The following is a 24,267-nucleotide window of genomic DNA, read 5'->3' on the forward strand; positions in this document are numbered from 1 at the left end:
TTGCAAGAAGCATGTGTGTGGAGGGATTTTTTGTTTGTTTTTCTCTACTCGAAGAACTATTGATGGCAGCTGATGCAGCAAAAATTTCAGGGCATTCTGAGATTCCCATATGAAACATGAATGAATTTTGGGGTAGAGAGGGAGGACATGGAGAAAGAAGACAAAGACTTGTTTTAATTAAGAATACTAATAATTAGTTTTCCCAAAGATAGGGAGGTGAGGTTCTGATATTCTTTGAGCCTGTCTCAAAGCCACTTTGTTTGAGCCACTATGAGACATTATAATGTTAGTAATAATCATCCAGCTTGTCAGGACTGTTTTTTTTTTTTTTTTTTCCTGTGTACCACTTACGTAGTAACAAGCCTTACAGAGTAAAAGAATAATTCTTGGAGAAAAAACAACCTTCTCCCACAGTGATCCTGAACTGATACAAACTGTTGCAAGATGAAAGTATCCCCATCACATCCCTCAGGAGCACCAGAAGCATTTTCTAGATATCCTTGTATCCATAGCACTGCTGACTTCAGGCACACACACAGAGCTCAGATAACCCTGTAAAGGAAGCTGACCACGCTAATTGTATTTTTGTAGTAAAATATGTTAGTGATTAGGAACATACCCTCTGCTTTGCCAGGCTCCATCACTGCAGGTCCCTGAGGCCTACAGCCCCTTGCACTGCCACCTCATGCCTTGCTGCAGTTCGAGGTCTTGTTTGCTACAATGTTGACTGAAGATGAATAAATGGGCTTGCTTTCTTCTCTTGAGCTGACTTCCTGCAATCTAAGAACAAGTAATACAAGCTGCTGTCTTGAAAAACAGGCTCTAGCTCAAATGTTAGGTAGCAGTTCCTATCTGCCTGAAGGAACTAGTGTCTCCTTGGGCTTTGGGTCAGCTCTTCTCCTCACTGAAATCATGGACACTTTTGGTGGCTTCTGGAGCTGGGACTTACCATACAGATAGAAAATGGCTGCAGCTATGGGGGAAGCACATTTATCAGCACTCAAGAGAGTTTGCTACCATGCTAATATGCAGTGACATTTTGGTTGAGAGAGAGATAAAAGTGCATGTGTATCATCATCTTTTCTGGGCTTGACATGTAAGAAAACTGGCTCCTTTTGGCAGTAAGTACCTGAAGTCTGTATTTCAACTATACTAAAAGACTATGCCTGTATTCCTGCAAAGCAAGAAGTGTTTAGGTCACACTTGCAAATTCCGGAAGAAGGTGCATGTGCTTGTGTCTTTAAGTAAGCAGCATGTCATCCCTGTGCCATACAGACTTTCTGTAGACAGCCATCTGCCTGGCTGCGATAGCAGACAAGGATAACTTGGATTCAAGGTTCAAAGGACGATAATAAGCAAGAGATGTGCAGAGAGCTCAACAGTAAGGGAGTGCAGCCTTGTCACTCTATGCAGAGAGAGACATGCTGGTTATCAACCAGGGGCAATATGTTTTTGGTCCCAATAAAAACAGTCCTCACCAATCCTTTCCCTCTGTCTTTTAAAAAGTTCAAGGACGTAAGTTCCCCATCTGTGTGGCAAGATGCTTTCAGTTATATGTTGGGCAAACAAGCCTGTTTCATTCCAGTTGCAATTGCTGTGACATGTTTCTTGGCTCCTGCTGAAATCTGACAGGGACTAGAGAAAACAGGAGGCTGAATTTCCCTGATTCAAGAGCTCCATGTAATTATCTGTGAAAAACTCCAGAGTCCTCTTCTTCATGGCAGAGTTAAGAGCAGGCCTGCAGGAATGGGGCTAAGCCCTCAGCTGCTTAACAAGGTTAAACTGAAATAAAAAGTGATATGTTGACTTGCCTCAGGTGAAGCTGATTTGTGTTGCCTTAGATATCATTGTTAGGTGAAAATGGGTACTAAAGAGCCTATGAATGCAGGCTTTTGTAGATCTGAGAAGGGAAACATCCAGACTGATATTTCATTTCTTTACTAAAGGCATGGACTTGCAAACACAGAGCGCAACTTTAGTCACTAATTGAAAAAGTTGCCAGGTTCATACTGTTCAGAGGACTGGGAAATAAAATTCAGACAGGATTCATTGGGAGTATTATTTCAAGGGCACAGAATTCCAGACGAGGTTATGGCCATTCACAGTCTGAAATCCAGGAGCTGATTGATACCGGTGAACAGATTCCACTGACAGGGGTCTTGTTGGTCAGTCAGAGATTGAATTTCCTTTGAGCCTTGAAGTGGCTTGGGTCTCCACGATGGCTTGGAGCGATCCTTGCAAATAAGGGAGTAGGTCCTGGCTGGAAAAGGAACAGTTGGCTCAGAGACCACAGAAAATGTGAAAAGCAGAGCTGGTGGTGGTTAGGATGGGGGAAAGAGGAGAAGGCTTTATAATGGATGGATGGTCTTCTGGCTTTCTCACTCACTACATAAAATCCTAATGCGTGTTTGCTCTTCTCACTTCACTTAGTTATAGATCTGGTCTCATTGAAAAAGACGCTTCGGAATAGCTCTGAAGATTGACTATCTTATTTTTTATCCAAAAGAATAAATAGCTCATTGTAACAGTGATGCAAGACCACAACTGGTTCCTGTTGCCATTAATCATCAATGGACCGTGGAGCCAGGATGCCTTTTAGTGGCCTAGCAGAGGTGCTGAAGCATCGGTCAGATTTTGTCCTGGCTCGTGTTGGGTAACTGTTGCTCTGATCTGATGTATTTCTTTTCTCTTCGCCATTAATACAGACTAGAAGAAACAAAGATCTTGCCCAACATCCTGAAGAAAATTGGTTGCACTCCAATGGTCCGAGTCAACAAGATTGGGAAGTCCTATGGCCTGAAGTGTGAGCTTTGTGAGTGTCCATTTTCATTATTTTTTTCTGGGCTGCGAGGAGAAGGTGAGGGGCAGTATCAGAGAGGACTTCAGAAGAAACTCTGTGGAGAGCAAGGACTGAAAGGGGGACCAAATGTTGCACATGTTACTCTTGATTAGTAGGTTACAGTCTAGTCATTTATCAGATCAAACCAGATGGTTTCAGACTGTAATGCACAGCAGGCTAATGGCAATGAAACCCCTCCCAACTAACAGCTTTGCATGCTTTGGCTTTCTTTTCAAAACATTGGTTTGTTAGTCCAAATCAGCAAAACTGGCCCCTGCTGAAGCTATGTGCATGGTGTTCATGTAGTCAAGGGTTAGGCTGGCATGTCAGCTAGGCGTATGTCACCAGCTCTGCAGCAGCTGCCTATATACACTCTGTTACCTGAAGCTTGAGATGTTTTGTGCACCTTACAGGTTAAGCGCAGGCACACGACAGCTATCACAGAGACATAGTAGATTCACACTGTAACTTGTTTATGTCACTGACGTTAGCCATTATGTTGCTTTCCAGATATTACAAACTTCATTAAACAAGTTCAGTCAGGCACTTTCCTGTTTATTGCCGATGTTGCAAAAGCTCGGAGTGGAGCTGGGCTGATTTCAGGTGCTGGTAGATGACACCATGTGGCAACGGGCAATGATACTACAACATTGGGGCTAGCAGATGGCACATACAGGCAAGACTGGCTGAGTCGCTCCCCTGCCTTCTCCCTTGCACAGCAGGAGGACGAAGAGAGAGGAGGACAGGGGAGGTGAACCTACCTGAGATATAGTTGCCAAGACACAGCATAGGGCATGGCAAGGCCATTTCCACAGCCTGCCCTGGCAGAGGGAGCAGCGAGGGCTGTGTGGAGAAGCATCAGTATGGCTCCTGGCTGCCAGACAGAGCTTGTGCAGGACCAGAGCCAGGCAGGGGAGCCCAGCCAGGCACTTGGGTGTCACGCTGGTGCCACGTGGCTCCCCAAGGGCTGATTGCGGCAGGGGGCTTACTGCGCAAAAGGGACTCTGATCTGCCTTGGCATCACCTCTCTGTACTGCCTCTGCCAGATAAGCTGGAGCTGAGCCAGGGGCTGCCCTTTCTCTGTGTCACTGCCCCCAGGGCTCTGTCTGGGATTTCATTTTTTTGCAACAGTTTGCTTTAGGGATCTCCCTAAAAGTAGCCTGAAGTCAAATAGCAAGAATTTTCAACAGCTAGGTTTATCAGCAGCATGAGTGCCAGGCAATTATGCTAAAAGTGGGCCACTGTGCTGCCGTCGGGGCCAGTCTTCCCAGCAGGAACCACATTCTCCCCCCACCTGAGGGGATTTTATCATATCACTGCCTCTGAGTCAGCGTGTTATCTTACGTAAGCTTTGTTTTTAGCTTCGTCTCCTACCGAAATACAGATGATGCAATTAGGCTGTCTCCACATACATGGATTTTTCAGTCTTCCTTCCTATAACTTTTAACTCTATCAATTAATGTTTGTCTTCCTGACCAATTTGGTTGAAATTAAGGGTTCATGAGTTTCAAGCGGCTGGATTGGAAGGAGAGACTTGATTAGTGCTCGCTCTACAAAACAGCACAGCAGGATCCTACGGTCTTATTTGACAGTAAGGAATCCCCATGGTAACCAATCTCCATGGGACACAAATCCATATGAAACATGCTTTGCTCTTTGATCAGATCCCTTCTAGGTGCCCAGGCAGGCCCCTAACCCTGTAACCTCAGACTACCATGTTTCACTGCTTGTCTCTAAAAAAAGACTTTAGAGGACAGTACTTGGCTGTGAAATCAGGGTGTGAGTAGGTATAGGACAGGTCTGCATTCCTCGAGTCACCTGTGAAGAAAGCCTTTTCCTTGGAGGATGTCTGGCTAAGACAAGTGCCTGCCAGGCAGGAAGGATTTTGTCCAAGCAGCAATGCGCAAGCCAGGGAGCGAGTCTGAGCCCTTGTTTACTGGGATGGTGTCTCCCTCCCCTGGTGCAGAAAGGGAAGGAGAACAGGACTTTTACAAAGCGGCCATAAGCTCCTTTCTATATAAACTGTCAGTCAGCACAAAGACTTTTAACATACCAAAGACATGAATGCTTGCAGTAACTGCAACATTAAGGAAGCAGTTAAAATTAGCCACGATTACTTTATAATTTCTGTGCCTTTGAGGATGTCTGTGTAGCTGGTTTTCTGGTAGTTTACCTTATAAAATGTAATGTTAATCACAAGGTTTTTTCCCATTGCTTTGGCTGCTCATTTATCTAGTTGATTTGGCTCAACCTAAAGGAGATGCCTCTGCAAGGATGAAGTGAATTGCATCCTAAAAGTACTTATTTCTTCCTGTTGTCTCCAAAACAGAGCCCAGTATGACCATTGCAGATATAGACATCAAAAACAGAGTGAGAATAATCTTGGCCAAAGCATTAACAGTGTGAATGCTACGAACGGCTACGAGGATGATCAGAGGGCTGGAGCATCTGCCCTATGAGGAACGGCTGGGCCTCTTTAGCCTGGGGGATAGAAGACTGAGGGGGGATCTTATCAATGTCTATAAGTACCTGAAGGGAGAGTGTCAAGGGAATGGGGACAAACTCTTTTCAGTTGTCCCCTGTGATAGGACAAGAGGCAGTGGACAGAAATTGAAGCACAGGAAGTTCCACCTCAACGTGAGGAGGAACTTCTTCACTGTGAGAGTGATGGAGCACTGGACCAGGTTGCCCAGAGAGGTTGTGGAGTCTCTTTCTCTGGAGATCTTCAAGGCCCGCCTGGATGCAACCTTGTCTAACCTGCTCTAGGTGACCCTGCTTGAGCAGGGTGGTTGGATTAGATGATCTCCAGAGGTCCCTTCCAACCTTACTTATTCTATGATTCTGTGAAGGGACTGGTTAGAAATACATCTCTGCCTTGCAATTTAAGTGCATCTTGGAAAGTCTCTGTTACTTGGGTTTTAGTAGTCGAGCTTAGAAAGTATGATTCTGGCTATCAGTTGAAAGAGTACTTTCTATTGTTTGTTTTTCATGGCACCTCATTCAGAAGTACAGAGCATCCCTAGAGAAGGCCACCTTTTGAGACACCTGTTAATAACACAGAGCCTGCCATGGCCCAGGAAAGGCCACGAAACCTTGCTGTGAACCCTGACAATGCCTTGCTCAGAGAAGTGCCCTTGAGGTAGAGCAACAGGGTGTATCCTACCACATCATCTGTCCAGAGGATTTTAAATCTATCTTGGACTTACCAGGCCTTCAGGGTGCAGGTAGATGAAACTTGGGTGAAAGATGAAATATGGGCAAATAAGATGGATAATCCTGTGACAAGCTCTGCTGCCCTGTGAGCAAAGGGTGAATGTGTTTTTCTGAGCAAAGGATCATCCTACAAGGGAGGAATCAATGTCCCAAAACAATCACAGTGAAGGCCAGGGGAGCAGGGAGTGGTGGCTGAGGGGTGCTTGGCACTTGCGGCTGTAGCTTATCCCTGACAGAGCCTCATCTTTGAGCTGTAGTGGCAAAATGTGAGTACTTCAACGCCGGGGGCAGTGTGAAGGACCGCATCAGCCTGAGGATGGTGGAAGATGCAGAAAGAGCCGGGATTATAAAACCTGGAGACACACTGATTGAAGCCACATCAGGAAACACAGGTGGGAAGCGTATGTGTGACAAGTGTCTGGGTACCAGGCAGACTGAAGATAGGGCTAGTATTTCTGAGGGCTCACACAAGGGTGGCGGTACAGAGATTTATGGAGTTCTTGCACTTCCTACAACACTGTTAAGCAAAAATACCAGACTAACTAAACCTCTCCTGGGCAATACAGTTTTCTTTCCACTGGCCTATTTGTGGAAACATCTGAGGAAACATCGTTGAAACACCTTTACTTTCTTGCCCGGTGCAAAGTGACAGATCTGTGAGCACTGATCCTTGGACAACAGGCAGTTACAAGGTTAGCTACGGGCCCCATGACTCTGGTGTATCCTCACCTCAACTCCCCTCCCTTCTGGCTGCCTCAGGTAAACCAAGGTGCCGAGGTGACTCATTGCTGAAATTCCTCAAGGGTCTCTGAGGATTCAGTCCTGTGTAGACATGCCTGTGAGGTTACCTCTTGGTAATGTAAACAGCCTCAGGAGCTGAAGCAGCTGGGACAACCTGCGTGTTTTCTGGCTGAGAAGTTCTTGAATATTCAGAGTTCCCCAAAGAGGGCTTCCCTGATGGACTGGAAGATTTTCTTTTCCTCTATGTCGCTGACATCTTGCTCAGGCACCAGACTGTCATTGGCTATAAGAAAGGAGAGAGAATAGAGGAGTCTCCTCACAGTTTGCAGCCCATAAAAGACACAGGGACACTTGCTGAATTTCCATGGCCCTTTCCTGCTGCCTGTATCAGTGTCTCCCCAAAAGACAAGGACGTGTGTGTATATAAAAAGCTTTCCTGCAAAAGGCACAATGGTGGATGTCAAGACATTTTGAAGGGAACTGAGGCCATGTCCCTTGCTGAGTTCCACTCTGCTGCTATGGTGACACCATTTTCTCCCCGCTAGTAATGCAGAACAGGGTTCTTCTCTACAAATTTTGCTCCTTATCGACCCATTTGTTCCAAATCTTTCTGCATCAACCTTCGTTTAGCTCGGGCATCTCCTGGTGTGAGCATTCCTATCCTCCCGGGGCCTGGGGCAAAGGGAATCTCTCTTCATGCGTATTCACAAGGTGGCTCAAGCTCCTGTCCAGCCTTGCTCTGGGCCTGGGGCCTGGGCAATAAGGGCAGTATCACAGTGCCTGAAATCACTCCCAGCCCTCTCCCAGGGACTTGGACTGCTCCAATCTCACTTTCCTTATCTAGCAGGGGAGCAGCTGGCTCGATCCATCATCCAGAGTGAAATTAGAGCACAGACACCCTTTGCCTGCTCACCACAGGATGAGATATGCAGCTTCGTCCCCACCACACATAAGTGAGAGCATTTGAGGGGGAGGGGGAAGTACTCCTGAAATGAAATCATATATCTCCTATGTTTTAAAAAGCTTAGCATGAAAGGCAAAGAAAGAGGCCTGAATTTTGGTACAAGGAGGAAAACATTCCCTAACCTTGCCATCCACTCTATGCCACGCTAACAGACTGTTGACTCTCCATTCTCTAGGGACCAGAGCATTATTATCAACTCAGACATTAGAGCATCCTCCCACACTCCCTGGCTTTCAAAGCACACCCTGCAAGATTCAGAGAGGATGCCCTCACACATAGCTTGTCAGCAAAAATTTGCAGGTTACATTCACCAGTAAGAGAGGACTGTAGGAAGCATGAGGGAACATGATTGTCAGTCAGCCTTGCCAAATGCTGTTATCAAATAATTCCCTTTCCTCCCCTGCTACCTAGGAATCGGGCTGGCACTGGTAGCTGCAGTGAAAGGCTACCGCTGCATCATTGTCTTGCCGGAGAAAATGAGCATGGAAAAGGTCAGAGCTCTGTATGGTATTACCTGCAGCTTGGGAACATCTCTCTGTCTCTCTCTTTCAAGAACTAGAGTGTCCTCTGCTTTAAAGGGTAATAAAGCCTCGCTGCAAGTACTGACATATCTTTGTAGCTATTCAGAAGATTTCCTCTTGACCAAAAAAAAAAAAAAAAAAAAAAAGCACACTGTGATGATCTGATTGATTATCTAGTGTCAGTGACGCAGCTGGGGTCATGTGTTAACCAATATGGTGCATTTCTGCAGAGAAATGGAGCAATCTGCTATCCGTAAGAATGAGGGATGGAGGGAGTGAAGGAGAGGTATGCAGAGTGCCTGGGCTCTGCTGCCAGTCCTGCTAACTTCCTGTGTGACATTTGGCAAGTCACTTGATCTCTCCATATTTCTAGGGTTTCTTTAACCTGGAGACATTTAGAGTTTTCTGAGCTGTTTTCTGAGATGGTGGAAATCAAGCAACTCACATGAGAGCTGATGACTAGGTGGAACTTCTGTCCTGGAAATGGCAGAAATCTCCCACAGTCTTGGGGAGCTAAAAGTCTCAAAAACTACTCAGCTGGATTCATGCCAGTGAAGTCAAACTGGACCCTGACTTGGCTCAAAACTGAGCCCTCCTCCAAAGCGCCACCCCCATTTCAATCTAAATCTAACTTAAGCTGAGTCTGGATCAGATACCACCTCCTCCCCCAGCTGCCATAGGTTTCACTTGCAGGAGCTGACACTCATTTGTCCTTCTTCTTTGACACCCCCTTCCCAGGCATCCACATCTTTTAGTGGATTAATGCACTAGGACTGATTTGTAGTTTCTCCTTCCCTGGGCTTGGGCAGAGGAAAGAAGAGAATCGGGGCAAAAATTGGTTTAAAGCATCTCTTTATGCTCAGAGGCTCAGTCCACAGCACATATGAAAGCTGCCCCCAGATGCTGTTCCCTACACTCAACTCCCTCTGTCCCCTTCCCCAGGCGCCAAGGAGCAGCCCAGTGTCACCTGCCTCTGCTGTGTCCCCAGGCTGCCTTCAGAGTAGAACTGGGCACAGGGCCCAGTTGGGCCTCCTGTCAGGAGGCCCCAGGCTGCCAGAAGGATATCAAAGATCATATAACTGAGAGTCGGACATTGTAACTCCAAATGTTAAATGTCTCCTGCATGCAAAGCTTCTCTGGCATCTGACGCCACTGTGAGCACATAGGTTCAGACTACCGACACTACATGGGATCGGTTGTATTACATCTACTTTCTTTCCTCTAAAAGGTCGATATTCTAAAGGCACTGGGTGTTGAAATTGTGAGGACCCCATGCACTCGCTTTGATGCCCCGGAGTCTAACATTCGTGTTGCCTGGAAGCTGAAAAATGAAATCCCAAACTCTCACATCTTGGACCAGGTAAATGCAGTTCCTCCATGGACTCTTTCCAAATCTGTTTTGTACAGTACACTCCAAGTCTGCCTGTGTTTGGGGCTTTGTCCAAATCAGCAGCTAAGGCAGATTTCATCAGTGTGAAATCACCATTTTATGGTGCATGCAAGTTAACTGGTCCTCTCTAATGCACAGGGTGGCAGAAACAAAATAAGGGTCATCTGTAGCATTTCTGCCAAAGCTTGGGGGTGGGGGAGCTTCGGTTTTCTCGCATATTTAAAAGACTCCTTATATTACTTCAGATATTAATGGCAACCTGAGATTCACTTTTTATGCTTGACTAGCAGCCTCAATTCTGCTTCAAATAAGCCTCATACTGTAAAAGGCAAACACTGACAATTCCTGCCACCAGTTCCCACGGTACTGGATCCTGCACAGGAGGGCACTTCTCCCTCTGATCTGACCCTGCCACAGGGAGGAATTCCTATAGTGAGCAGGGCACCCCAGTAGAGCAGAAAAATTAGGTAAGGAATAGATTTCTTTCCTATTAACAATAAGCAAGGTCAGCATTTCGATACACTTTTCAAAAGCAGTCTGGGCTACAGGTTTAAACATGAGCCTGCACACATTTCTGTGCTATACCTGTCCACCTCTGCATTGACTCCCTCTCTAAATGTAGGACCACTGCTTTGGCTGACATTTCCAAGGTACTAACTTGCTGCACTGCCAACTGCAAATGCCCTTGAATCACAAGTCAGATCTCAAAACTACATATATGATACTTTCAAAAAGTTTTAAAATTTGACATAGGGGGAAGTTGTTTGGTTTTTTGAGCTTTTTAGAAGCATTCCATGGCTGCATTTTCAAATTTTTCTAGGCAGCAGAGAAGTCTAAAAATGTTTCATTCTAAGCAATAGCTGAGATGTTGGGGGGCTTGCCTGCCTCTGGCAGCTAGAGCTTTAATGAAATCACCAGATCTCACAAAATGTGGCAATACTGAATATGAGACAGCCACACCATCTCCAAGCCAAATAGTCACCACCTGGCCACATTTACTCTTCTAGTGTAGACATATCCTGTAGCCTCAGAAACATGGCCCAAAGTGACAACCAGGAGGAACACCTGTGACCTGGTTTGGTTGGATTACAGTGCAGCTATCTCCAGGAAAAGGAGGGGGGAAGTTGTATGCTTTGGGTAAAGCTTGTCAAGAGTTATTGCTAGTTTGGTATTTGACCTATGGTTTACACAGTGAGTTGTGCTATTCTCTGTTGAAATAAACAGTACCGAAATCCAAGCAACCCGCTGGCTCATTACGACACCACAGCTGAAGAGATCCTGGAGCAGTGTGAAGGTACCATTTAAAATGCTGTTGTTTCTATATGTACTGAGGATGCTGAAACTCTCTGTGAGAGGCTTATTTTACATTGTTTGTTGATCTGAGTGTCTAGAAACGCCCAAAGGGCCTCTGCAAGTGACGGCACCCTTGATAATACTGACACGCAGCGTGTAGCAACTTCACATAATCCACTCCAGATCCACCTAAGCCTGCAGGACTTCCCTATTATGGCCCCCAGTTTCAAAAGCTTGAGGGAGGAGACCAGAGGCTTAACAAAATTAGGCTGTTTGTACTGAAGGAGAAAGAGCCCATCTCTTGGCTGTTACAACATCTCTGAGATCTGTCAGATGAGAGCAAAGATGGCTCAAGAGGCCTCACTAAGGAATACAATTCCACCAGGGCAGTGGCAGGCTTCATCAGATCCAGTACAGTCATTAGCAAATTAAAATGAATTGAAACTTAACGGACTAATGACATGTGATGTGTTGAAGCGGGGGGAGAGGGGGCAGAGAAGGACTACCTCAGTCTGCATCTGCACAGATGATAGAAGTAAAATTTATTGCCAGTACTGGGAGTACTGCAAAACATAAACAGAGCTCAAGGGTTTTAACTGGAGAGCAGTTGTGATAACAGTACAACAACAGTTGGGTAGCAACAGGAACAAGAGAGTTCCGGACTTCCCTCTACCACAATGTACAGATCTGCACTTACTGGCAGACAGGAGTGAATTGCAAGTCCCATTTTCCCTCTGCAGTTACAACACAAGGCTCTGAAGGCCTAACAGATTCTGTTTATACCATTCCTACACCAGTATAATCTCACTGATGTCAGTACAGCTACTCCTGACAGACACTGGTGTCAGGATAGAGCTGAGAGAACCATCTTTCCTCTTTGGATACTCACACTAGCTGAAAAGGTGCCTGTTACTAGGGAGTGCTGTTATTCATGTGCATGCACTGCTTCAACATTGTGTGGTTTGGAAGGGCTGGAAGTGCAGTGATCCTCCCTCCCCCTTAAACCAGTAGGTGCCACACATGCAGAAATCATGGGAACTGGTGGGAGATCTGGAGGTTGCTTTCTGCTCCCTGTGCTGAGGCAGGATCAGCTCTGTCCAGATCATGCAAGCTCATCTGTGCCTCTCAATAGGACTGTGCTTTTGCCACCGGCAAGAATTTTGCTTGTTCTTTCCGCACACAGGTTTACATCTGTATGGGACGCTAATGAAAGGGAGACTGTCTGCCATGGCAGGGCAGTGCTGGAGGTCATGCTCAATCTCTTCAGGCCTTTCTCTTCTCTGACCTGCAGGCAAGGTCCACATGGTGGTGATTGGATCTGGTACAGGAGGCACCGTCACTGGTGTTGCCAGGAAGCTGAAGGAGAAGTGCCCGGAGTGCAAAGTAAGCTGAGAGGCAGGACTGCCCAGTGGGAACAGTGGCTGCCCTGGGCTTCCTGCTCGTGTCCTTGATCAGAACTAACCCCACAACTTGTGCATGGCGGGGCTGAGCTAGCAGTTGTTGTCTCTGCTGATTTGTTTTTTCAACAGTGAGTTTGACTTTTCTTGGAAACAATTTTGTGTTATGCTCACCTTGAGGCAGATTACTGAAGTGCCTTAGAAGTAAAAGGCTCCATAGTGCTGTTACTAAACTCTGCCCTCCGCTGTACCCTGTACTTTCCAGGACGCACTCAGATTTCCCTTGCAGAAGTTGTTGGCTCAGCTGACAGCATTATTGCTCCTGTTCCTGGTCAAACTGGCTGCCAAAAGTTACTGCTCTGGCGGCTCCATGTGTGGGAGCAGACCGTGCAAGTACCTCTCATCTGCCTCTGTGAAAACCTCAGTGTAGTTGGGTTGATGTCAACTGTGGACAGATGATCATTCTGCAGAGCTTGTGCTTCAGCACAGAGTGGAGGCTTGAAGGTTACTGCCTCCCCAGTATAGCCAGCATATGAGTGACTGGTTCACCAAAGGCAAAGTCAGATGTTGTGAATCCAGCCACTGGTTAACCTAGCTGGACTGCCTGAAGCTGAGTTTGGAGCATCATCCCTTTTTAAAATTTTTAAGCCAAAGGCTGACACAGAAAACCTCAACACAGACATAAGACTATGAGCAACTGGAGGAGGTGCCACTATCAGCCAGCACAAATAGATCTAGAAAGGATATCCATCTGTGGCCACAGTTTTCCACATTGAGTGAGCTAATGGCTGGCTTTGCACTGAAGCAGATTAAGAGTCAATCACACCCTGTCTTTTAAGGGTTGAGCTTTCAAAGTAGCAGACTCTGCCAAAGGGGTGATGGCAATAGGGTGATAACATTTTAAGCCACCACAATCTCCTCTGCAGCAGCTGAACACCACTTAGGATCTATTTGTAAAGCCCATGAGAAACAGTGTATGCTGGAAGCTTTCCATGCTGCCAATGGGTAGGAATATTAATGAACATCATGGGAAGAAGAATGTGGGTGACAAATGTTGCTAATAAGAGCATAGGTAATTTTTCCTTTGCAGTATGTGTTTGATTATATTTAAACTCCCTCTGTGATTAACAAAACTTCCTTCCCTCAAAGATCATTGGTGTAGATCCTGATGGCTCCATCGTCGCACTGCCCAGTGAGCTGAACAGAACAAACACAACAACCATAGAGGTGGAGGGTATTGGACATGACTTTATCCCTACTGTCCTTGACAGATCAGTAAGTAGCTGTGTGATGAGAAGAGGCCTCTGCCTGATCTTTGGCTTTACATCGAATCTTCTCCCAAGTTTAGAAGTAGCCAGATTTGTTACCTGCCCAGCTCTAAGACTATTTGTGTGCATTTCCAGTGCAGAACAAGCTGTCATGTGGGGACTGGGACCCCAGCATCTCTCTGAGTAAATCTGATCATGACAGACCTGCAAGGAGAAGCCAAATATAGGGACAGATAAGGGATGTGCCAGAGTATCAGACTTCTCAGCTCAGTCTTGATCTTCCAGTGTTCAGAGCGTGTCTCTTTAAGTCTGCAGAAACAGCCATTATTGAGGCTGCCATTCATCACACTGGTGTTTCCTGAGGCTTCAGTGTCCTTTACTGCATGCACCAGACAGAAACCTTGCACCATTTATGAGCTGAAAGGCAAGATTCAAACAATGTAAGACAACAGACCATGAACCCAGTACAGCTTGTCAAATTTCCTCTTCCTATATCAATCACCACCAGCCATAGTGCTTTAAAGCCATAACTCAAGCTGTATGTTTCCCCCAAGCCTTGCTCTTAGAAACCACTCCACACAGCTTCACATCCCAGATTCTTTATATTTTCAGGTGTTATTTTAATTACATCTCTGCTGTTGTACATGGCTTTAGAGCTCTGACCTGTGATCATCCCCAATCTCTTTTCATTGATGGATCTGATTATAGCTTTTGCCTGCCAAAATCTTAACCACTAGCACCTCAGCATGCATCAGAGGGTAGGCACAACCTGAAATAACACCTCCAGGAATCAACTGTCCTCTTTGCTTTCTCTTCAGGTGGTTGATCAGTGGTATAAATGCAATGACAGAGACTCATTCCTCATGTCTCGCAGGCTGATTAGAGAAGAGGGATTGTTGTGTGGTAAGCATCAATGACGAGCTACTTCTCTTAATAAGCTTTTTGAATCTCACCCTTTAATTGTTTTGGGAGAAGATAAGTTTAAAGGCAGATGCTTACTGCATTTGGTGTCTGCCAGGTTAACAGGACTGAATGCAGAGCTAGTGTGTAGGTCACTGTAGTTTTCAGGGATGCTGCAGTGAGTCAGTGGTCTGAGATCTGGCTCACTGATAATAATAATAATAGAAGCAATAACTCTCTTCTTAATTTAACATTTTTGCACATGGAACTGGATCATCTGGGCCTAATTCTGTTTTGGTGTATTGTTACATGAACTGGGGAATAGGATTAATGAGATTCAGGACAGGACAGGTGGACTAAAACTGTTGCTCCACTAACAACTCTGTGAGGCTGTATTTTCTGTCTTTGAACTGTTTCCACACTAGAGGTGCCAGGATTGAACTAGGAAAGATTGAAAGCAAAGTAAGTGTAAGATGTTCTCGCTGAGTATTTCTCTGTGTGCCAAGGAGTTCTCAGTGATCCCAATGGCTTTGCAAAATGAACAGATGCCTTCAGACATACCCTGCCTGTACTTCCCTAAAAACCTCTACACAGCATCAGTATTTTTCAGCCTTTCCTCTCTCTCAGCAGGCAGCAGTAGGTTTGTGCCCAGTACCAGAAAATACATATGCTTGTAGCTACGGCTGATAAAATTCCTCATAACTCACATACAGAAAGTTTTGAAAAAAAATCAGGCTGTTTGTAATGAAATGCTTAAATGATATTTGAAATATTTAAATTAAAGTGCCAACCTGAAAGCCCTGGCTTGGTACATATCTAAATACCAATATCTAGTTGTATTCCTACACACGTGAAAGGTGAAGAGCATTTTGATTGATAGGCTTCCACCCTCCTTACCTGTTACACAATGATCTTAGACTTTAAAATGACGGCCCACACTTGATTAATCTATCAGAGATTTCAGTCATACATAATTAGCCAAGCGTCTCTATGCTTCTTTTCTACCCTTACTGGACAATATTTGACCCAAAGTAAAATGTGTTTTGCTTTCCAAATATTTAATCTCTTCCTTCTCCACCATTTTTCTTTAAAACATCAATCAGTTCTGATCCAGAACAAGCACTGTTTTGAAACAGAAAGTCTAGATGAAATCTAGTTCAAAATGAAAACATTAGATAAATGTTCCAACGTTTTACATACTCACAAAGTCACCATGTTTCAATGGAAACTACTTGCTGAACTAACTATGATTTGTGAATAGCCTCATGTTCCCAGAACTGCATTTTTCGGGCACTTTCATCATTTGTTTGAAAAATGTGACCCAGTACTACTTAACCTGCTGTAAAATACGTGCTGCCTTGAATGCAGTCTCTCACTGGCACACAGGTAGTGGAATGTGTTTGACTTTCAGTGCTCGAACTATCAGTGGAAGAATTGCCTTTGTAAAGCCAGGACCTGTTGTCACTACGTGCAGCAAACCACATGCACACACGCAGACACAGAGACACTTTAAGCTTTCCCATTGCATTGGTCTGGTATTCCAAGCATGAATGTAATGTTTATATATTTTTCAACCTTCATGGTTTATTTAAAGTGAATCTTTGCTTGTAAAATATGTCAGCCCAGAAGCTCTAGATTTGACCTCCTTACCCAAAGAAAAGGTGCAGCACGGGCGGCAGCAGTACGAATGTGCTCATAACCACTCCTTTCAGTCCTTGGCCTGCCTGCAATGCCACCAGAAGAGTACCAATCATAAGGTGACTTTTCTTATCACCTCAAGAGCCTGCTGTCAAGAGCCACCACATGGAGGTGCCCCTTCAGTCCCTACCCAGTCTCTTCTGGAGAGCCATACAAGATTGCTGACTTGCTTTGCCTCCTGGTTCCAGCATTTTGGCCTGACCTGGTCTACAAAGGCATTACTTCTGCTGCAACTCAGTCCCAGAGCCACCATCCCGTAGGCTGGGGCAGAGTGGGGTCCATGTGTGACTGTAACCAGGCATTCTGGGCGCTTCTAACATCTGTCTGTCTCCTCACACCCAACCAGGTGGCAGCTCAGGCAGTGTCATGTCTGTGGCTGTGAAGGCCGCCAGGGAGCTGAAAGAAGGGCAACGCTGTGTCGTCATCCTGCCTGACTCCGTCAGAAACTACATGTGAGTTTCTGTACTTGCCCGGTGGTGCAAACTGTTGGAGAGCCACCAGTATAAATCTGATAATAGCATGTCCCAGAGTGAGCCTTGAGCCAGGAGTCATCCCAGTACAATCCCACAGAAGGGGGGAAAAAATCAGAGGGAATAGCATACTACAGTGGTAAGAGCCAGAGGCTGGGTGTTGGGACACTTTGGTTTTATTTCTTCTTGTCACTGACTTACTGCACGGAGTAGGAATCAGTCAAGCTAGAGTTTTTGAACTTGCATGCCTAAAGTTAGGCACGTAAATAGCTGGCGTGCTTCTAAGAGTTATTGAGCAGCCACAGCTCCTATTGACCTTAAAAGGGGCTAAAAGCAGCCAGCTGCAAAAATCATGACAGCCCTGAGGCAGTGCTGAGGTCTGGTGCATGAAACAAAGCACAACTTCTTACTGAGGACTTACAGACTTCTTTTTGCTGATGATTTCTAGGTCCAAGTTTTTGAATGATAAGTGGATGATTAAAAATGGATTTCTGAATGATGTCCAGGAGCACAAGCCTTGGTAAGAAAACTTTTGCCAATATAAACTGTACTAAGGGAAGCATTTTTTTGAGTCTGGAAATGATTATCTTCAAAGAAAAGCATTATCTTCTAGTATTTCAGAAAAATTAGTCAAGTCTAGATCTTTCTGAGAAGGCTATAATGTCAGCTCTTCTTTTCTGAGTGGTTAGATATTCCTGTTCACTGATCAAAAACTATAAAGGAGTCATTTCTGTCCTGAAGATGTTGATGTGCTCCCATCTGGAAATCATTTTCCAGCCTATTTAAACTCTACAGAGTAGAATGATTGAGGAGGATATCTAGTGCCGTTCAAAATCTACTCTCTCTGCTCTGCATCTGATATTTGAAGGAACATCAGGCCAGTGGGGAGGTGGATCCCTTCTGGAGCAAAGACCTCTTCAAAGAGCCTGGAGGTTTTTGGCAGAAAACAGTGCATTTTCACTTTCCAGAGCAGAGGGCCAGGAAGGATGGCCATCTGCTCCCTCTTGTACTCCATGGGGAAAAAGGCCCTTGAAGGCAAGGAATCAAGCAGACAAACTGCTGATGCCAGTTGACATGTGGCAGCAAAAAAGCTTATTGTTCAGAAAACACCTAGTCTCACTTTCAAGATAAAAAGTGTTTCTGATGTCATGTGCTCCTATGAGTTACTGTAACCAAAGATTATTGCAAATTATTTCCTAAAAAAATAATACTTTTCAAAGGCATTTCTGTCTGGTTAGAATTGCTCTTGGCCCTTCCAGTCTCTGTGTGGGCCCTTCCAGTGTCTCTAGACATTGTCCTACCTTGACTGCAAGGCTGAAGAGCTGGGATGAGTTGGAAGTTCCCTGTGGTCATCAGTGAGCCAGAGTAGCTGGTCCCTGAAAAATCGTATCAGCATCTCTGCTAAGCTCTCACCTGGAGGAGCTGCAAATTCTGTGTATTAAGGCTCAAAGATACAAACTAGGGAAATAAAACTGATAGACCTCTGCTTATGATCTTAAAGCTAAGCGTTTAGTAGCTTCCTTGGATTAGGGGCAGCTCAGCACTTTGCTGACTGCTGGCCTTGGGACTCATATGGATGCTGGGCCTAGGGAAAGCTCTGCTTAAACAAGACCTGACCATAGTGGACTTGTCACATGAATGCTTTGGGGACAGCAGTGAGGTGAGATTTATGGGCAGACAGAATATCTTTTGTGTAGTTGGTGTGGTCTTTACTGACCTTGCCTCTCTGAACAAGGCCCACAGGCACACACTAATGAATAATAACTTGGTGCTGCCATTTGTCTTTCAACAGGTGGTGGAATATCAAGGTGCAGAAACTGAATCTCTCAGCCCCTCTAATTCTTCTCCCAGAAGTCAGCTGTCAGAAGGCAATTGAAATCCTCCAGGAGAAGGGATATGACCAGGCTCCCGTTGTTGCTGAATCAGGGTATCTATTTTCACTTGCTACATGGATGGGCATTCAAATAGGAAAAACAGCCATGATGAAGCTAAACAGGAAGTCCCGTTTACTGATCCAGTGATGTGGTACTTGGGTTAAATTCTGTCAATTCTGCTAATTTGGTTAAATTCTCTTAAATTATATTTTTAAAATATCATCTATCTCCTTGTGATGCAAAGTAAAGGAGAAGTATGTGGGCCTAAGTCCTGAGAGATGTGGGTCCTATAAATGCTGCAGTAGTGGCATGGGCTCAGCATTTCCAACAACTGCTTATCTAGACAGTTTAGAGCCTTTATTTTGCTAACAGTAATAACAGGCAAGGTTTATGAAGAAAACTTCCTGTAAATGAACTAGTAAAAGTCAAAGCCATATCCAGTGCCTAGCAGCCTCAGCAGAGGTTGGATCAGTGCATAGGCCAGTGGAGTGCAGAGGAGAAGCAAGGACTGGATGGGAAACATACTCAGACAAGCAACTGGAGAGCCCATGAATCTCTCTCTCCCAGATGCTAAGTCCTAAAGTGCAATAGCTGACTTCAGCTAGCAGCTTGGTGAAGGACAATTATCTTCTTGTCCCCAGAGCAATGCCAGTGGAACAAATGGAGCTGCGACAGTCTCCAGCGTGGGGACGGAGAGCCTCTCACTGTCTCAATCCCTGTATGTTGCCTATGGTGTAGCAGCAGATCTCAGCCTGTAGCCATCTGTCCCCAGGCTCTGGTGTTGAACTGAGATATTCTTAGGCTGATACCCTGACTATGCTCATGCAGTGCCCTGGGTTTCGGCCGTTTCCACTCCAGAGGGTGCACAGACCAGAAATGCATGCATCAAACTGACAGCTGATGGAAGGAAAGGTGAAAGTCAGGAGGAAGGTGAGCAGGGGAAAGATGTGCTTCAGCAGTGAATCCCCTCCTAGGCAGTCACCAAGAGAGGACACATGCTCGCTAAAGGTGCTGCTCAGATGCAGAAAAGGCTGGTGCCTCTCACTAAAAGTAGCAGCAATTTAGTCATGACTGAAAGGGAAGCAGTTCAGTCCCTATGTAATATGCTGTACCTCAAGGCCTGGCCTTTTGAAAAACTCCTTGTTCCCTTGTAGACTTATCTTGGGAATGGTGACACTCAGCAACATCCTCTCCTCCGTGCTGGCTGGAAACGCACAGTTCTCAGACCCTGTCATGAAGGTCATCTATGACCAGTTCTCAAAGGTACCACTGATGTTGCAGCTGTTATCAACTGGTGTCTAGGGAGGGGAAGGAAATATGCACCACCCCTCTGAGGTGTGAGAGGAGCTGGGAGAAGAGGTGAATGAAAAGACGGAGAGGTAAGGATAGCGAGAAGTGGGAGTACAACCATCACAGAGGTAAGAATAAAAATAGGTTCTTGCAGAAGTGATGCCAAACGTGTGGAGAAACACACAAAGATACTGTGACGTCAGGCGCTGGAGCTTTTATGCCAGGAGCAATGTGCTTGAATGTCCTCACCCACCTGCATATTATCTGAGGACTTTGGCCAGCCAGGAGATCGGTACCCACTGAAAGCAACACCCAGCCATCCCCAAGGCTCAGCAGAGCTGATACAATAGGTAGGGGCTCTGAAGGGATGCAAGGTAGGTCCTGGCTCCCATCTGTGTGCCAAAGAGGGAAGGCTGAGCCACTTGGTCATCAGTGGTCCAGAGACAGAGTGAGGTAAATGGACAGTGTTTCAGAAGAGCTGGAGGACTTGTGCCAATACAGGCCCACAGATGGCCTTGGGGCTTGTGGAGTGACAGCATTGTTTTCTGGCTAAGGCAAAGCCAGGCTGTGTGCAGCTCCCATGCTTTAAATGTAAAGTGAAATATCAAATGTCTCCTTTTGTCCTGTTTAGATCAGCCTGGATGACAGTCTTGGGAGGCTTTCCTGTATCCTGGAGAACGACCATTTTGCTATTGTTGTACATGAGCAGATGCAGTGTAGGTATCTGTAAAGAAAGAAAGGATTGTATGGGCTTGCACAAATGTTCAGAATGGGAGAGGGAAAGAGGGAAATTTTCAGACTGAGTTTGATGGTAGATACCAGCACAACTGCTCCACGAGTGCAGCCTCTGCTTTTGCAGGAAAGGTTTCTGCCGAGTGGCTCTGCAAAGCCCTGGAACTGACAACTATTCACGCATTGCCTTTTCTGACACTGCAGGGATGAGGGGAGACAAGGGAAGCCTTAACCATGGGAGTCCAGGACCAGCTCATGACTTGGTGTGTGTATTGCCAGAGCACTTCCCAGCTCCTGGCCATGGGAGCTATGTTGTCCCCCTGTGCAGGGATGACACCAAAGCACAGACTAGCTCCATCTCACCCCTCCATGGATACCTTCCCATCCCCCAGCTTTGGGGATGGGACTTAACTTTGTCCCCTCACCTGACAGCCAATGTGGACAGTAGGCTGCAACTTGGAACACACTGCCTTTGCTCTATGGCTGTAGCCTCAGGCATCTAGTACCTATTTAGTCTCTTAATCTTGAATTCAAATTGTCTTGCTGATTGTGGGCAGCAGAGGAAATAAGTGGGAAATTAGGGATCTCCGTAGAATTAGTAGCCCAAGGGCAAGATCCAAAAGAGCATTTGAGCACATTAGATAAAGCTGTGTGGAATTTAGGCATGTACGTGCCTAAGAGAACAAACTAAAAAGTTTGCACAGCCTCTACTTAACAACTTTCTGCTGTGCATGCCCAGAGGCTCTGCCATCATCTCTGAACACCTCTGTTCCCACATGATACCTCTGGGGATTCAGCCATGGGATGTCCATAGGCCTTTGTCCCCTGAGGGACCTGGGCAAATCACTGTGCTAAGGGGCTTCACAGGATGGGTGTTGTCAAACACATACCCTGGAGGACTAGGATAAGTAAAGAAAGCTGAAAATACATGCATTGCACTGTAAGCAGGCTGCTGTGGCTGAGGTGCACAAGGCAAGATTCAGGGGCACAATGTGCACCTACACATGCAGCTAGAGATGTCCATGCAGAGCCTTATTGGGGCTGCCGTCAGGCATAATGATAGCCTGCCAGTTTGGGAGCACCGTTGGACTAGTCCAATAAAGCAGCTCTACCTGCCAGTTTGATTTACCTTCAAACCACTAAATAGCCCCTAACCCTACCCCAGTGAAGCAGATGGGGCTAGTAGGACCACGTGCAGTAAGACTATGTCAGGATGAGGGCTGCTGACACACTGATGGCAACAGGGATCACACCTTGTTACTCCCCTGACCAAAACAGGTATGGCTGCAGGTACCTGTGCTGTAAATCTGGCCTAACACATATTTCCTGTATAATCATGCTGTAAAACTTCCAGAGGTACAAATTTGGCCTTATCTTGAGGGAGGTGCTTTGTTTAAAACATCAGCACACAACAAAGCAATCAGAAGACCCATGTTTAGAGTGACATTAGAGCTGAAGGGTGAAATTATGCTAATTTTATGAGATTATGCACTGAACATGCAAAGCATTCCTGTAGTGTCAAATGCAATACCGCAATTCATTGACTGCCAGCAGAGAGCTTGCAGTCTGAGGATCAGACCTGCATGCTGAACTCAGGGCCTCCAAACTCCATCATTCACAAATATCCCAGCTGCTTTGTTTTTATCATGGTGGCCTGCTCTCCCTCAAATCCCCATTAGCTCTAAAGCAGGCTGGCAATCCTGCCATGTTCCCACAAAATGTTGCAGACTGTCTAATTCAGAACATCCTTCGACGCATATATCCAATTGTTTCACCAAAAATATATATATATATATATATCTCCAGGCAAAATTGTAGCTAGAAATTTCTTTTGTAGATATGTAGTCATAAAATAACAAAAAAAAATTTGTATCATATTTTGGTATAAATTAAATGGTATCCACCAAAAAAACCCAGCCAGCTGTACTCAATGCCTCCTGCTCTGCTCTTCAAACAACTTTTTTCTTTTCTAGAGCTATTGTTTTAATGCAGTTGGTCTAGCACGGTTGGCTCTTCATGTACTACTTTCTTCCTACACTTTTACAGCTTGCATTTTATCTCCTCTTTGGACTCTAATGACTAGTTTTATTTTAATGCAAGAAGGTATTAATCAAATTGTTAAAGCAATTCTTGCAATGTTATTTATTTTATTAGAGATGGTGCAGGACATCATGAGAACAGAGTAGAAAGTATCTCATTGTTGCTCTTAGAAAGTCTGATTATTTTGGCCTGAAAAGTTATGTGGTGATAGAAGCAGAGCTGGAACAGAAGTTGAGTAAAAGGAACTGGGAAATTAAGGTCCCTGCTCTGGTAAAGAATTCATTATTTGCATTGATTATTTGATATGATTCCAGTAACCTGACTCAGTATGTATCGGTCATTTTTGTTGAGATATAGCAGACACAGCTTTTGTCCCAGTTCAAATTTTCGCTTGGGAAATGAATAGCAGCCTCTGGATGGCTGTGGTTTGTTCCCCCCCCCCCTTTTTTTTCCCCCCTAACAAACTGGAATTTTCTGTGCTTACAGTCAGTGGAAATGGCAGTTCCTTCATGAAGCAGATGGTGTTTGGTGTGGTCACAGCGATGGACCTCCTCACCTTTGTCAGCAGAAGTGAAAAGAAGCAGAAATGCAGCTTTGCTGCACAGAACTCTATTTCTCCAGCAGGGTCAGTTGCTCCTCCTGAACCTGAAACAAGCAACTGAAGATCTTTTGTGGTCTAATCCAGCTGACAGTTTCTTGGAATGACTAGGTTAAAATTGTATTGTAATAGCCATTTGTCCACTAAATGCCATCCAGAATAACACTAAAGAGAAGATCACTAAAGAAATTATGTTTAATAGCAATATGTGGTTACACAGAGCTACCTAGGACTGGAGCAGTAAGGTAGAGTGGGTAGAAATATGAAGGGAATCATTCTTACTGCTCAGATTTTATCAGAAGTGGGTTTTGTCGTGTTTGTTACCAGTAGCTAGCTTCACAGCACTGTTATTGCCAGCTGCTGTGAGACACATTGGTTTCACTGGGCTGAAGCCTGCCTTCATGATGAGAGAAGCTCAGGGGCTTTCGAGACCCACAGGCAGGCTCAGGGCATGTGTTGGGGCGAAACATGTCCCCATGGACTCACCTGCCCCTCTCCACCCCTCGCAGGAAGGACAAACTGGGTGCTCAGGCTGCAGGCACCACTTTACCCCTGCCTGTTCCCCCACAGGAAATCGCCCTGCTCTTGCTGGAGAGCCTCCTTCTCACTTTGGTTTCCTTTCTGGGGAGCAAGGGAAGAGAGGAGAGGGGCTATAGCTGTATCACAATTTTCTGTACTGTTCATCTCATGAGTATTCACCATGAGGTCTCATTAGTGAGGGGGGGAGGGGGAAGGAGAGGTTGATCTTGTTTTTGCTGTCAGAGTATTATGTTCTAAGAGCTGATGATGAAGGTCAGAAGAGCTATTTGCGATGGCTGCAAAATCATGGATAAAATCAAATGTAAACAAGTGCTGTGGGAACAAACTGAATTGCCTCTGAAATCCAGTTTGGAAAAGTCACTTTCAAAACATGCTGCTAAGAGCTTTGCAGTCTTTTCATAAGTCTCAGGAAATGTTCCAAGAGGAGAACAACCAATTCCCATTTAGGCTTATTGCTAAAAGTGGCTAGTTCATATTTTGAATCTAATCTAGTTTGTAC

General features: G+C 45.4%; 1 protein-coding gene across 1 annotated transcript in view; it reads left to right on the forward strand.

Annotated features, from left to right (window-relative positions):
- Positions 1–23,521, forward strand: part of LOC146599810 (cystathionine beta-synthase-like) — a 27,724-nt gene extending 4,203 nt beyond the window's left edge. The window contains exons 3-16 of the mRNA XM_085297887.1: positions 2,706–2,812; positions 6,310–6,444; positions 8,169–8,248; positions 9,507–9,638; positions 10,893–10,962; positions 12,253–12,344; positions 13,508–13,633; positions 14,445–14,529; positions 16,571–16,676; positions 17,143–17,214; positions 18,487–18,621; positions 19,723–19,831; positions 20,490–20,574; positions 23,117–23,521. Of these exons, the coding sequence (XP_085154013.1) occupies positions 2,706–2,812; positions 6,310–6,444; positions 8,169–8,248; positions 9,507–9,638; positions 10,893–10,962; positions 12,253–12,344; positions 13,508–13,633; positions 14,445–14,529; positions 16,571–16,676; positions 17,143–17,214; positions 18,487–18,621; positions 19,723–19,831; positions 20,490–20,574; positions 23,117–23,292 (1,510 nt within the window). The 3' untranslated portion in view covers positions 23,293–23,521. The remainder of the gene's footprint in view (positions 1–2,705; positions 2,813–6,309; positions 6,445–8,168; positions 8,249–9,506; positions 9,639–10,892; positions 10,963–12,252; positions 12,345–13,507; positions 13,634–14,444; positions 14,530–16,570; positions 16,677–17,142; positions 17,215–18,486; positions 18,622–19,722; positions 19,832–20,489; positions 20,575–23,116) is intronic.
- The last annotated feature ends 746 nt before the right edge of the window (positions 23,522–24,267 follow it).

This window comes from Rhea americana, unplaced genomic scaffold, assembly GCF_003343005.1.
Source record: "Rhea americana isolate MKP2758 unplaced genomic scaffold, rheAme1 scaffold_132, whole genome shotgun sequence".
In the NCBI taxonomy this organism is placed as follows: domain Eukaryota; kingdom Metazoa; phylum Chordata; class Aves; order Rheiformes; family Rheidae; genus Rhea; species Rhea americana.